Genomic DNA, 14,745 nt, shown 5'->3' on the forward strand with positions numbered 1-14,745 from the left:
ATATGTAATAAAAAAAAAAAAAGCACTTTAGAAAAAAAAGAGAAATCTGTTTCTCAGCTCAGGTTTTCAGCTTAAAACAAGTTATACATTTTGGTAAATGTTTTATGATTTGACTAGGTGACTTCAATAGTACTTTCACACTGTAGTATAAAGCGCAGCATGGTTAATCTGCTAAACAAATGTATTTTCAGAAAAACCCTTTATATTAATTGATGACAATATGGAGAAGGTCTTCATAGTGAAATCTGGAGATCGTGTAAGGATACCAGTGAAATTTACAGCATTTCCTGATCCTGAGGCAAAATGGTAAGAGCTTTTTCCTGAAATCCTTCTGAAATGCACTTATATGTTTAATTCAAGAAGTAATATTGCTGTGCCTTTCTTACAGGATCAAAAATGGTAAAATCTTTCACAATTACAAAACGCCATACCTCCTGTCTATCAATGAATGCAGTGAAAGGGACTCAGGCAATTATACAGTTGTTCTTACCAATCCACGGACAAAGGATTTTGAGAAGCACAGTTTCCAGCTCATTGTACACGGTGAGCTCATTCTTCCCAAAGAAAAGAAGTAAAAAAATGTTTCATTAGAAAAAAAATTGAAAAAAGTAAAAAGAATAAAACCCACTTTATATTTCTTCCTAGTTCCTCCACACATATGTGAAAAGGCAGTATCCACTTCTGTGGAATCAATCAAGTTTGGCAAACGTTCTACCCTAACTTGTACTGCATCTGGGATTCCAGCACCAGTTAACATCCAGTGGACATGGCAGCTGCTGGACGAATGCATCTCATCACCTCAGTAAGTGAACTGCCCAGGTCTTATAAATATGAAGTTCCCCTTTAAAGTGGTTGCATTCTATGCATAAAGGCAAAAAACCTTACCCAAGTCCAATCTTAATCCAGCTCCCGCTACTGTCATTAATCACAGCCAATGAGCATGCACAAGTGCCCCCATAGCAAGTGGCTAGTTATGGGGGCACCCGGGGGGGGGGGGGGGACAAGAGTGCCAGAGGGGGACCTGAGAAGAGAAGGATTGGGGCTGTTCTGAGCAGGTAAGCATGCTTTGTTTGTTATTTTAATGAAAAAAAATGAGCCTTTGCAACCATTTAAAAACCACTTCAAGCTAAACCTTTTTTATTTCAGTGGGTAAGAGTCAGAACATTTATCACGTTTTTGTTGCTTATGAGACTTGAGAGACTTACCCTCACTTACCTTCTGGTTAACAGAGTATCACAAGGACAGGAAACAGTGTGATATGTCTTTGCTGAAGGCATGAACATGAACAAAAGCCCCCTTTATTGAGTAAGGTGTGGAAGGGTAGAAAATCTGTCTGGGTTTTTATATTGTCTTGGATCTTAATGTACGCTTGATGCACAAATAACTCAGTTGCATTTAAAAGTGAACTCTTGGATATTAATATACACCAAGCGCAATTAATCCCGTTGTGCTAAAAAGCACAATTCTCAGCTCTTTTGTATAAGATAATGGAGCGCGCTCAGCAGTACCCAGTAATACAGACACACACAGGCTGTTATCACATTGGATGCACGATAGAATTTCCCACGTAAAGCATTGAGCTCCGTGTATTTATGGGACAACAGGGATAACAGCAGGAAGTGATAGCTATACAACATCAGCCAATCAGTTCCAAATGTACAGTCACATGACATAGTGGAAATCGCACCTAACACTACACAATGAAACCAGTGTGTAGAACCGTGAACGCTGCTCTAATTAAACTCGTTCATGCACTCCCGTCACTACCAGCAGGAATCCCACTCAGCAAGGCTCAGAGAACAATGCCTAATAGGATTATACTACTGTTCCCATCGATGTGAGGCTATCTGCAGACAAAGAGCCATGCTTTTTCCACTATGGTGATCAGACACAGTAGAAAGACATGAGTGTGTATCCCTTCATAAAGGCAGATAGCATTTCAAAAAGATATTGACTATAGAGAGCAAACATATCCCCAATGAGCGAACAAATCTGCACATTATACAGGGGCCCCTGCTGGTGGTCATATCCTTGCTGCTTGATCCTTGAACTCCGCACCGTAATACACATAGATCTCTTCCAGGACAACAGACCCACGCATGGAGGGTTCTACGGCGGAGATGTCTATGCAGAGTGAATGCGTCTACACAACTAAGGGAAGGTTTTCACTGCCAGTAGGCTTTCCTCAATGCCGCTTCGCCTGTACACGCCATGATAACCGACAACAGGAGCCATAATGGCAAGCTAAATAAAACACATCCTGAAAAATGTCAACACTAGTCCTAATAAAAGTTCCACACCAATATCTTCTTGTGCAAGTGACACCCAAACTTCTCATTTCTTGTCTCAATGTCACAAGGACTGTGACTGAAGGCAAATGTCTGCAATTAGGACACAAACAGCATGAACATAACAAGTTCAGACTCTTAGGACCAGTTTCACATGGGCTTCAGCTTGCATAGGAGCAGTGTATAGCAGTATATGAAACTTTCAGACAGCTTTTTCAAAACTTTTGGAAATCTTCAAGCAGCTTACTCTAAAACATTAAAGCACCCTTCATCTTCTGTATGAAAATGTGATCTTAATGGGGGTGCTAATTGTCTCTGAAACAAGAAGCTAGCAGTCTTCAGCAGCCATTCAGCAAGCTTCCAGTAGTGTTGAAGTCTGCCAGCAGCTTGTTTAAAGTGGCAATCAACACTTCCATTAGAATGTGTGTTCAGCATTTAGAAACTGGAGCTTAATGGTACCTTAAAAGCTTTAATAAAGCTTGCTGTTCATACTGCTTTTATGCAAGCTAAAGCCTGTGTTAAACTGGCCTAACCCACTATGTGAGAAATTAAAAATAACACTTTGGAGTTTAGTTTAGCTTTAGGTGGTTAAAATCAAAAGGAACCCATAAACATGAAATGGCAATTAGGTGTACTGACTCTGTATTTGTGGTGCCAGCATCATCGCTCTTTGTTGGTGGTACTCTTACACAACAGCTATTTCCTAATTTAGTAATTTCAAATAGAGGTCATCTTATGTCTTTGGTTTCAAATAAAGTGATTGATCATGCTACAAGCACGCATAAAGTTTACTACCTAGAGTGTCAGAACTTTACCCGTTCAGAGTGGCCCAGCATTCAACCATAGCAAAGTTCAATGAAAATATCCCTAGATGCCTTTATACATGCTGTTAGCTTTCTGACAGTCTTGAATTAATTATTTAAAGGTAGTCTATGATAGACTTATGTACAAATATACACATATTTCAGTAAAAGCTAATTTTTATTGTAATAAAAAACAGTATATTGTAATTAAAACAGTATAAATTGACCCTGTGCTGAAACCTCTATCTAAAAGTCATTTATTATTTATTTCATTGTCAGATAATGAAACAGTTGTTGCCTAATTTAAAGATTAGTTACCAAAATATGCTACTAGGTGTTAAAAAGTATTTATCATACCGTATTTGAAACTACTATACATTTTTTTCTTAAATAACAAACATGTTATACCTACTTGCTATTTGAACTGCACAAAGTGGCCCCGAACTTCTTCTTCTGGGGCCCTCCACCGGTGCTCTTGACTTCTCCTCTTCCCAGTGTGCCACCATAGGTAACTGCTTCCTATGGTGGGGCAGCTGTGGGCTCCATCATGAGCCGGACCACATGTGTCTATTGACTCACACAGCGCGGCTCAGCCCCTCCCCCACCCCCAGCTCTCTGCTCACAGGATTTGGTTGACAGCAGCTAATGGCTCCTGCTGTTGTCTCTGTGAGGAGAGAGAGAGCAGAGAGCCGCCGATTGGCACAGTGCTGGATCGAGATAGGACTCAGGTATGTATACAGGGGGGTGGGGGAACAATACAAACACTGGGACATTTTGTTTACTTAATGTAGGGAATGCCTTCAGGTAAAAATTGTATATCCTTTAGAACCACTTTAAGTTAGCTATTCCCAAGCCAAAGGGAAGGTCATGAAGTGTTTAATATTGTTAATGATGGCAGAGGCATCTTCTAATACTCTTAAGATTGACTCAACTAAAGGGTATTACAGAGGCATTACACTTCCAGAGAGATCACTACTGTAATGGATATCTTTCTGATCAACTCAGTCATCAGACTGATCAACTCAAACTCATCCGACTGATCAACTCAGACTGATTAACTCAGTCTTCTCTGAATGAACATTTTATCATGTCTTCTTTGGTATAGTGGTTTGTAGTCATAATTAGGCTTGCAGTGCTTAATGTTATCTGGGTAAAAGGCCATTCGAGAGGAAATGTGCTGATTGATGCACAGATGACAGACAAGGATCCTGTGCTAAGCCCACATGGCTTCCCTTATCAGACCCCTGCACAGGCTCAGGCTTCCTGCTTTGGAGACCAGAGCATTCCGCTTTCCTGCTGTTGTTGACCAGATGACTTCCTTTAGCATCTTCCTTTGGAACCATAGCACTTCCTACCATCCCACAGAAAGGTCTTAGGAGGCTTATTTGGCTCTTCTATTTAGCTTCACATGGAGAATTAAGAACTTATGAATGAACCTGTTTTTTCTATCTTCTATGAGTCCCCTCCTCTGCTTCCTCCCAGCCAAATATTGGATCTAATTTTGGAGAGGATGTCGGCTGTTCACCTTTTCACCCGGATAATACTTTATTTACCATGTATTGATCTTCACATGCTCCATTGATCTAGAATGGCACATAATACTTGAGTGTTCTTTTTTATAGTTCTTTATGTATGCTGATTAATGTTTGTGTTATTAAATGGTCTGCATTTCCTTTTATTCAGAGTTCACAGTGAAAAGAAGAACACTTATAGCTGCCAAAGTTGGAGGAATATTCTGGACAAACATGGAGGCAATATAGTTGAGATGCATGAAAGTCACCCAGATTTCATAGAAGGAAAAATAAAGGTGAATTTAGTTTTAAATTATATAATAATTTTTATTTTTGGTATACTTTAAAAGGGCAATAGGAGAGAAAAGGGGGTTAATTTAAAATTTATAGGTAAATGTTATCACTCATGAAAGCATTAACATGTTAAAGCACTTTCAAATGTATTTTCAATCTTTTTAAATCTGCAACGTTTATTAAAATTATACCTGGTGATTCCCTCCATGTTGGTCCTTGTTGTAGGATGACATTGACATTGTCTCCTAAATGTTTCCTACATTGTCACCCTGTCACACACTCTCTTAGTGGAGAATGTCGTTGCATAGGAATGGTCCGCTGGATGGTCAACTGTTATCACTATCAAGAAACCCACCCTAAGCAATGATGTGGATTGGTTGCTGCTGTGCATGCTTTCAATTTTGTGCTCATTAAAAATTAGGGAAAACACAATATAGCATATGGGATAATGCATCCCATTGTTTCATCTTTGCTTAAAAGGTATAGAAGACTAAAATGAAATTTGTAATGCTGTGTACTAGGCAGTAATGGGGGCAGCATTTATTGAAGAGTTTTATGTTTCCAAAGAAATAAAGTCTATGTGAGTTTCTGAATAATCAAATTCTTCTATGCCTGTTAAGCTTCAGGCAGATATAAAGACACACGTTTTTGCAGGTAGGCAGTCAGTAATAAATTATTATTATAATTTTTTTTTATTTTTTTAACCACCTCCTTCCCAAACCTATTCTGACACTTCACTCATACATTTTTTCTAGAAAATTACTTAGAATCCCAAACATATATACATATATATATATATATATATATATATATATATTTTTTTTTTTTAGCAGAGACCCAATAGAATACAATGTGTTGCAATTTTTTATGTCACATGGCATTTGCGCAGCGGTTTTTCAAACGCAATTTTTTGGGGAAAAAAACACATTCATGAACAAAAAAAAAACAAAACAGTAAAGTTAGCCTAATTGTTTTGTACAATGTGAAAGGTGATGTTACACCGAGTACCTAACATGTCACACTTTCAAATTGCGTCTGCCCGTGTAATGGGGGCAAACTATGATGCCTAAAATTCTCCATAGGCGATGCTTTAAATGCCTTTACAGGTTACCAGTTTAGAGCTGCACAGGAGGTTGAGTGCTAGAATTATTGCTCTCGCTCTGATGTTCGCGACACTACCTCACATGGGTGGTGCGATCACCATTTACAAATGGGTGCAGAAGTAACATATGTCTTTGCAATTTTGCGTAAGCACGGTGGGACGGGAGTGCTTTAGAAAAATTTTTCTACTTCTTATTTATTTTATACATTTTTTTTTTGTAATAACTTTATTGCTATCACAAGGGAAGAACAACATCCCTTGTGACAGCATTGGCCATGACAAGTCCTCTTTATGGAGATATTTGGGGTCTATTAGACCCCAAATCTCTCCTCTGGCCCCCCATGCAATCAATCAGACCGAGATTGGTCCGATTGGCTGCTTCTCTGGCCTCTGGTAGCCAGGGAAACAAAGGGGCGGAACTGGAAGTGATGAATACTCGTCGCTCCCGGTTTCCAGGGTTACAGAGAGAAGGGAATGACATCAGTTCCTCTCTCTCTGTAACCAGGCAGCCATCGCTGCTGGCCACATCACTCCCAGGCTTCGCAACGGGACCGGAGAGCCCGGGAGAGGCAGCAGTGGGAGGGGGATGGAACTAATTAGCCACTCAGATCACTTCTGCCTAAAACAGAATCACCGGCTGCAAAAAATGATACCAGGATGATGCCTGTAGGCTTTGCGATGGGACCGGAGAGCCCTGAAGAGGCGGCGGGAGGGGGATGGAACTAATTAGCCACTCAGATCACTTCTGCCTAAAACGGAATCGCCGTCTGCAAAAAATGATACCAGGATGATGCATGTAGGTGTAGGCATCATCCCGGTATTACCACTGAACCCCAAGGACATACGGGTACGTCCATTTGGAGGAAGTGGTTTAACGAGTGTAAGTAACTGAAATAAATATAATATCGTGTTTCTGTTTCTCTCTATACAGCAACACTCACACACTCACAATGGGAGTGGTAGGGGCAGGACAAGGAAACAGTCAGGTGTGCTACATACAAATATTCTTACAAGGAACATGATGGTAGCAGGAGAGGGTAGAGGGATGACCTCATCTGTTTCCTGCTGCTCTTTCCTTGTCTACAACTATCACAAGGAAAGTAATGTCAGGAAACGTGGGAAATACAGAAATGCAAATCATTGTAGCTGTTAAATGGCATACATATATATGTATATATACTGTATATACATATATCAACAATCTGTGTATTTAGCTGCTTGCCTGGAGCTGAGCTTGCCTGCGTAACTTGAAAAAATAATTCTTCAGGATGTTAATCTTTCATTTTCTTAATAAAATATCTGCATTACTAATACCCAGCTTTTGTATCCTTTCTGTAGACTGTAAGTAAGCTGTCTGTTGCAGCAGCTAATGTTTCTGCAATTTACAAATGTTCAGCCACAAATGAAGCAGGAAGAGATGAACATATCGTTGCTTTTCTTGTTACACGTAAGTTTAAAAGAAAAAATAAATACATTTTCATTTTTCTTGATGAATCTTTGAGGTTATTAAAAAGTGTAAAGTGTACTCATGGCAAACAGTCTTTGGTTTGTTTAATAAAAAGTCAAATTTACTTTTACCTGATCTGGTACCTGAAAAAAAACAGAAGTTTACAGAATTTGAATAAAAAGCGCCTCTCTGAATGTTCTTTTAGATCTTGAGTTTCACTATAAAATTGTTATAGGACTAAACAGACGTTATAGTGAGACCAGCCATGATCCCACATCTAAAAAATGAATTTTCAGGTATGTTACATACTGGCCATAGATGGAATATTTAGTCATCTGACCAGGCAAGGATTCATTACACGTGTACATGAAATAATTGCCTTCATGTACAGAACTGATAGAACACTAACAACCTGGCAAGTAAATAACTGGTTTTCCAAGATAATGCAAAATCATTCTCTGTAGACCAAAATGAATGAGATATTTTATGACAAATACCCAGGGTAGGTGGATGGGATTTTCTGTGACATCATTGTAAAAGATACTACATCACTAGCATATGTGAACAAGATGATGTGGGATTTTCAGAAACATGTTTTAGTTTTTTTTTTTTTTAAAAAGCAGTCATTTGTCATTAATTGAGTAGAGTCAGCTGAAAAATTGTCCAATCTATGGCCAGTCAGTTTCTTTCATCCTTTAGTCAAAGCATTTTTCCCCACTTAGGACCATTGTTTTTTTTGCCTACTTCCCACAAGTGACTGGGCTGTAGGGAATCCATGGACTGCATAATAATATACATAGTAAATGCAGCTGGTATACTAGGGATCTATGGTAATTTTAACACAGTCGGGAAAATAATTATTTGATCCCCTGCAGATTTTGTAAGTTTTACCCACTTACAAAGAAGAGAAGGGTCTATGGTTTTTATCATTGGTGTATTTTAAATGATAGAGACAGGATAGCAACCAAAAACCCAGAAAAAAACTTATAAACAAATGCTATATATTAAGTTGCAAGTTGCGACTTAGTATTGGTGGGAAACCCTTGTTAGCAAGCACAGACGTAAGATGTTTCTTGTAGTTGTTTACAAGGTTTGCACACATCTCAGGAGAGACTTTGGTCCACTCTTCTTTACAGATCTTCTCTAAATCCTTAAGGTTTCTTGGCTGGCTCTTTGCAGCACCCTCCATAAATTTTCTATAGGATTAAGGTCTTCAGACTGACTAGGCCACTCCATGACCTTAATGTGCTCCTTTTTTGCTTTGGCAGAATGTTTTAAATCATTGTCATGCTGTAAAATCTATTCATGACCCATCATCAGTGTTCTGGCTGAAGGAAGAAGGTTCTCATCCAAGATTTTACATTACATGGCCCTGTTTATTGGCCCATCAATGCGGCAAAGTTGGTCTGTATCTTTGGCAAAGTAACAGCCTCAAAGCATCATGTTTCCACTTCCGTGCTTCACTGTGGGGATGGTGTTCTTAGGTTCATAGTCATCATTTTTCCTCCTACAAACACTGCGAGTCTATTTATTGCCAAAGAGCTATATTTTGGTTTCATCTGACCAAAAGGCTTTCTCCCAATCCCTCTCTGAATCATCACCATCCTTACAGTCAAGCACAGTGGTGGAAACATTCTGCTTTGGAGCTGTTTCTCTGCTAAAGGTACAGACGGACTTTTCCGCATTGAGGGGCCAATAGATAGGGACATGTATTGTAAAAACTTGGATGAGAACCTTATTACCTCAGCCAGAACACTACAATTGGGTCAAGGATGGGTCTTTCAGTATGACAATGACCCAAAACATACCCCCAAGGCAACAAGCAAGTGGCTCAAGAAGAAGCACATTAAGGTCATGGAGTAGCCTAGCCAGTCTCCAGACCCTTAATCCTATAGACAATTTATGAAGGGACCTGAAACTTTGAATTGCCAAGCGACAGCCAAGAAAGCTTAAGGATTTAGAGAAGATCTGTAAAAAAGAGTGGACCAAAATCCCTCCTGAGATGTGTGCAAACCTGGTAAACAACTACGTCTGTTGAGAAACAGATAAAAGAAACATCTTACCTCTGTTCTTGCCAACAAGGATTTCTCCGCCAAGTACTAAGTTATGTTTTGCTTGGGGATCAAATACTTATTTTACTGACTAAACTGCAACTCAATTTACTGTATAACTTTTGTATCGTGTTTTTTCTGAATTTTTTGTTGATATTCTCTCTCTATCATTATAAATTCACCTATGATAAAAATTATAGACCCTAATTTTTTTTTGTAAGTGGGAAAACTTACAAAATCTGCAGGGGATCAAATACTTATTTTCCCCACTGTAGTTGTCTTTTGGTTATTCACAGACAGTAAGCAATGTCTGAGATGTCTGCTTACTAAAAATATGGCATTCAGATTTTTTTTTTTTTTTTTGATAAGGCAGTTCAAGGAGCAATAACAATGTACACAATATAATAACCAAAATCAAATAATCAAATTTCACTTTCAGCTGTCAGCACATGCGAGATGATTACTGATACTTTTGTCTTTCAGGGGAGCTCAGTATCAGCATGAACCCTGAAGGCAAGCTCACCGAACGGGACAACGCGACCCTTAGATGCACCGCTGATAGAGAAACATATGAGAAACCAGCCTGGTTCAAGTTGCAATCTGCTAGACCAGGGTCAAAAGTTAGTTGTGAAAACCTGAATGCTTTCCGTAAAATGGATTCCACCATTGTGGATACAGATGGAGTAAATATCACCTCCGAGCTATATTTACAAGACATCTCCTGGCGTGAGCAGGGTGTCTATATGTGTAAGGCATATAACCGGAAGATGCAGAAGACTGAATGTTCTACCACAGAATTAAATATTCTTGGTAAGACTGTCATTTGTAATAACAGAGACACATTTGTATCCATATGCAAATTATTAAAGTACATGAATATGCTGCATGGTATCTAACATCTTGCTGTTTTTACACAGCACTGAAAGTTCCCTTCATTTCCCCTGAACTGAAGAACCAGACTACTAATGTTAGTGAGACGGTGGAGGTGCGCTGCCAAGCCACTGGTATTCCTGATCCAAAGATCGTTTGGTTCAAAAATTCACAGGCTCTGGTTGGAGACTCAGGTAACAAAAGACAAAAAATAATCTCATATAAGGATATCGGAAAAATGTATTACACTGTCAGCTGTCTCCATTAGAACAATGGTCAGGGAGATATTGGTCCTTCCTCAAATGAATAACTGGAGCATCATTACCCGCCACAATATCTGTCTGACAGTAATTGTAGTTTGTGTGTGGTATGACTCATTCATCCCTCTCCATAGAAAAGGAACGTTTCACTCAGACACATATTTTACAACTCGTGTGATGAAAAGAGGCCCTGATTGAAATAATGGGGGATTTTTTACATGACTATACTATTTGCCATCATAGAAATGACCACAACCTGGTGGGTACTGCTATAACTGGTCATTGTAATGTCTTTTAAACCTTAAAGTATTTCCAGTCAGAACTTTGTTTTTAGTTTTGGATAGATTAGAGAATAGTTAAAACCCCCCCTTTGTTTTTAAATTTTGATGTCATTAAATATTGTACTCCACTTTATATCTGGAGACACAGCAGGAAGTACTGCAGAAGATCTTTCCAAAAGAAGGGAAATCCTTAGACAGTTGTCCCTGGAATGAGTGTCCACATTGGAAGATGCTATCCAGAGTTCAAAGTTTTAGAGTTCTCCTCAGTAAGGCCCCATACTACAGCCGTTCCAGTTAAAGTGGTTCTAAAGGCTCTAGGTTTTTTTTTTTTTAACCTTCATGCATTCATGCATTCTATATGTAAAACTAAAACACCTTCTTGGTGCAGCAGCACCCCTAATACTTACCTGAGCCCAATCACAATCCAGCGATGTGCACGAGAGCGTCGGCTCTGCAGGAACTCTCCCCCTCTTTGGCTGAGGCAGCAGAGGAAGCCATTGGCTCTTGCTGCTGCCAATCACAGCCTGTGAGCCAATGAGAAGAGAGGGGGGCCAAGCCAAGCAGTGTGTGTGAATGGACAGGGAGCCAGCGTGCTTGGGTAACCCTATTACAAGTTGCTTACTCTGGGGACACTCGGCAGGAAGGAGGGACCAGGAGCACCGACAGGGGACCCGAGAAAAGGAGGATCAGGGTTGCCCTGTGCAAAACCGCTGCACAGAGCCGGTAAGTATAACATGTTTGTTATTAAAAAAAAATAATTGCCCTTAATATCTCTTTAAGGAGAGAAGGAGAATCACACCATCGAGAATACAGAAATCAATAAAAACATGACAGAGGTGCTATTACCCCGCCACCCTGTCCAAACTAATAAAATGGCTTTAGCTACACTTCAGACACTTCAGAGGTCCATCACACATGCTGGGTCTGGAAGTGAGGTGAAATCCCCCAACGGGCACACATATAGCAAAAAAAAAAAAAATTTTTTTACAGTGGTTCTAATCATTCTTCACTTAGTTAAAAAATGTTGAGAATTTGGCTTCAAACTCATCACTGTATCCAAATGATTTTGTTCTTCATTTATAGGAATTATATTAAGGGACCGTAACAGAACTTTGACTATACAACGTGTAAGAAAACAAGACGAAGGGTTTTATTCCTGCCGAGCCTGCAATGATTTGGGTTGTGCACAAGCAGAAATGTACTTTACAGTAAATGGTATGCACAGATTCATAAAAAAATAATATTTCTCTTTCTCTGAATATATATATATATATATATATATATATATATATATATACACTGTGTATATACATATACAGTCTTGTATTGACTTCCCCTCATCATTATATTCATTATATTATATTATTATTTTGGTACTGTTTTTAGTCACATCAATTTTCAACAATGTTTCAACATTTTAGCAATAGGCCGCATGTTTATTGGCAGGAGATATTTCATTCTAAAAAGCAATGTAATTCACTTATAGATTAACTGTGCATTGAGAATATTGTCACCAGAGGCCATCCATACATGTAAAACAGAGCTTTGCAGACTTAAAATCAACTAGAGGATTGTACAGAGATCTGTGCAAATGATAATTTCTTAAACATAAATTACTTTTTACATGTTCCAAATACCCCTTCGCATTATGACAGAAAAAATTAGAACAATGTTTGCTACTGCAGGAAATGTGTATGCGTATGATCCTCCGATTACTTTAGGACAATAAGAATCTGTTTAATTAAAAAAAAAAAAAAAATTGATGCAGGTGACAGGGTGCAATGTTTGTACGTAAAGTATATCTTAAGCAAAAACTTTTATTACATATTTGGTAGGGAAGATTTTTTGCTTTGCCATCTATTTTCCCATCAGGAGATTTCATTTCATGTCCTCTTGATGCAACAGGAAGCAAGAAGAACATTTTTCAAAGTTGAGAGTATGAGAGTTCTCACTGTGAAAAATGTCCCTAATGGAAGATTTCCCTTCTATTCCTGCTCTGGTGAGAACTCAAAATTTTACATTTTAGTTTACTTTCAGTCCTGGTGACAATAATCCCCGGGACAAACAAAGAGAAAATTGCTCTAATAATGAATAAAGCAAAAAAACTTGATAGGTTCTAATGCCTCATCACTCTATCCAAAACTTAGAGAAAAAGTTTTGGCTTTAAAAATACTTTAATAAATAGGTAACAATTGTTTCATAAATGATTAATAATGGAAGTTAAAAATGTGTGCTAATACTGCACTATGGATGTATGATGTTTACCCTCAATCCAAAATGCTGCTGTTCAAAAGTAATTAAAAAATGACAAAAAAGGACACACAGCGCAAATCGGAATATATAAAGTGACTAGTGCCAAAATTCTTGTGTAGGTGGGTGAAAACTGTGAATTTTGCAAATAAATAAATGAATAGTAAATTAATAAATTAAATAATTCATCCTAATCTGAATCATACAGTGCTGTGAAATCAAGTGCAAATACATATGCGTGATAGAAGGCAAATCAATATACCATACAATGGTGCATAAATAATTTAAATATGAATAAATGAATAAATAAAGTTCCAAAAAAGTCCTTAAGAAAGTAGCCAGTGAAGGTGCAATGTGCTTAAGTGCTCTTTATTGTACAAACTGGTGACAATCCGTGCCAAAAAGATAAGGTGCAATAGTGAGGGGGTCCCCTCCCCGTGGATACGTCCACTTACCAGACTGCCAGGACCCCTTAGCAATATTCAATATTGCATGTAGGTCAAATGCACTTAGTCCAGTGTGGGTCTTTTCTTTTCCTTTGAGACTAGTCTTGTGGACTCCAATACCCAATCTTTCCTCAATAAGCCAAAGAATGTGGGACTATAGGAGGGAAAAACTCTAGATAGTGTAATCCCGTTTCATAAGCTTTATTAAATAATGCAGAAAAAAACTCACATTTCAGGAGTGATAACAAGCCTTCAGTGAAGATACAATCTCTTGACGCAATTTCCGGCTCACGCTTGAAGCTTACGTCACTTCCGATCTCGGTAGAACGCTAGCCGGGACCAGCGCAACCCGTGCAGTCACCGCAACTCCGGAAGTCCTTTCTGCATAGGAGATTGTATCTTCACTGAAGGCTTGTTATCACTCCTTAAATGTGAGTTTTTTTCTGCATTATTTAATAAAGCTTATGAAACGGGATTACACTATCTTGAGTTTTTCCCTCCTATGGTCCCACATTCTTAGGCTTATTGAGGAAAGATTGGGTATTGGAGTCCACAAGACTAGTCTCAAAGGAAAAGAAAAGACCCACACCGGACTAAGTGCGTTTGACCCACATGCAATATTGCTAAGTGGTCCTGGCAGTCTGGTAAGTGGAAGTATCCACGGGGAGTGGACCCCCTCACCATTGCACCTTATCTTTTTGGCACGGATTGTCACCAGTTTGTACAATAAAGAGCACTTAAGCACATTGCACCTTCACTGGCTACTTGCTTAAGGACTTTTTTGGGACTTTTTTGGAACTTTATTTATTTAGTTATTCATTTATTCATATTTAAATTTATGCAACATGATAATGGAAGTTGTTTTTTTTTTTAAGATTTCTTACCAGCAGCTGGGAGGCCTGCTAGATAGGATGGGCCTGTGCAGGACTAGAACTAGGACATTAAAAGCCAGACTATACGTAAACCCCATGCAATGCTAAACTCATCAAACAGGAGAAGTGTTCTGTTGAACCAACATAGCTTGCCTCATTTTCCTCAGTAATCCTTCTTGCTCAGACTTAATGGACTGTTTTTGATGACTTTACAGCTACCCTAAAACAGAGAGCTGATATAAACTGTCACATGTCCAATTGTTTCCCCCC

General features: G+C 38.7%; 1 protein-coding gene across 2 annotated transcripts in view; it reads left to right on the forward strand.

Annotated features, from left to right (window-relative positions):
- The window catches only part of KDR (kinase insert domain receptor), a 54,695-nt gene that overhangs the window by 18,999 nt on the left and 20,951 nt on the right, over window positions 1-14,745 (forward strand). For both annotated transcript variants that reach the window (XR_014224869.1, XM_082244168.1), the window contains exons 8-15: window positions 192-306; window positions 389-543; window positions 646-802; window positions 4,775-4,898; window positions 7,337-7,445; window positions 9,980-10,306; window positions 10,414-10,560; window positions 11,991-12,122. Coding sequence is in view for 1 of the 2 variants with exons in the window: in XM_082244168.1 (XP_082100294.1) it covers window positions 192-306; window positions 389-543; window positions 646-802; window positions 4,775-4,898; window positions 7,337-7,445; window positions 9,980-10,306; window positions 10,414-10,560; window positions 11,991-12,122 (1,266 nt within the window). In the remaining variant the exon portion in view is untranslated. The remainder of the gene's footprint in view (window positions 1-191; window positions 307-388; window positions 544-645; window positions 803-4,774; window positions 4,899-7,336; window positions 7,446-9,979; window positions 10,307-10,413; window positions 10,561-11,990; window positions 12,123-14,745) is intronic.

The sequence above is a fragment of the Pelophylax lessonae genome, assembly GCF_965119305.1.
Source record: "Pelophylax lessonae genome assembly, chromosome: 1".
NCBI classification, from domain to species: Eukaryota; Metazoa; Chordata; class Amphibia; order Anura; family Ranidae; genus Pelophylax; species Pelophylax lessonae.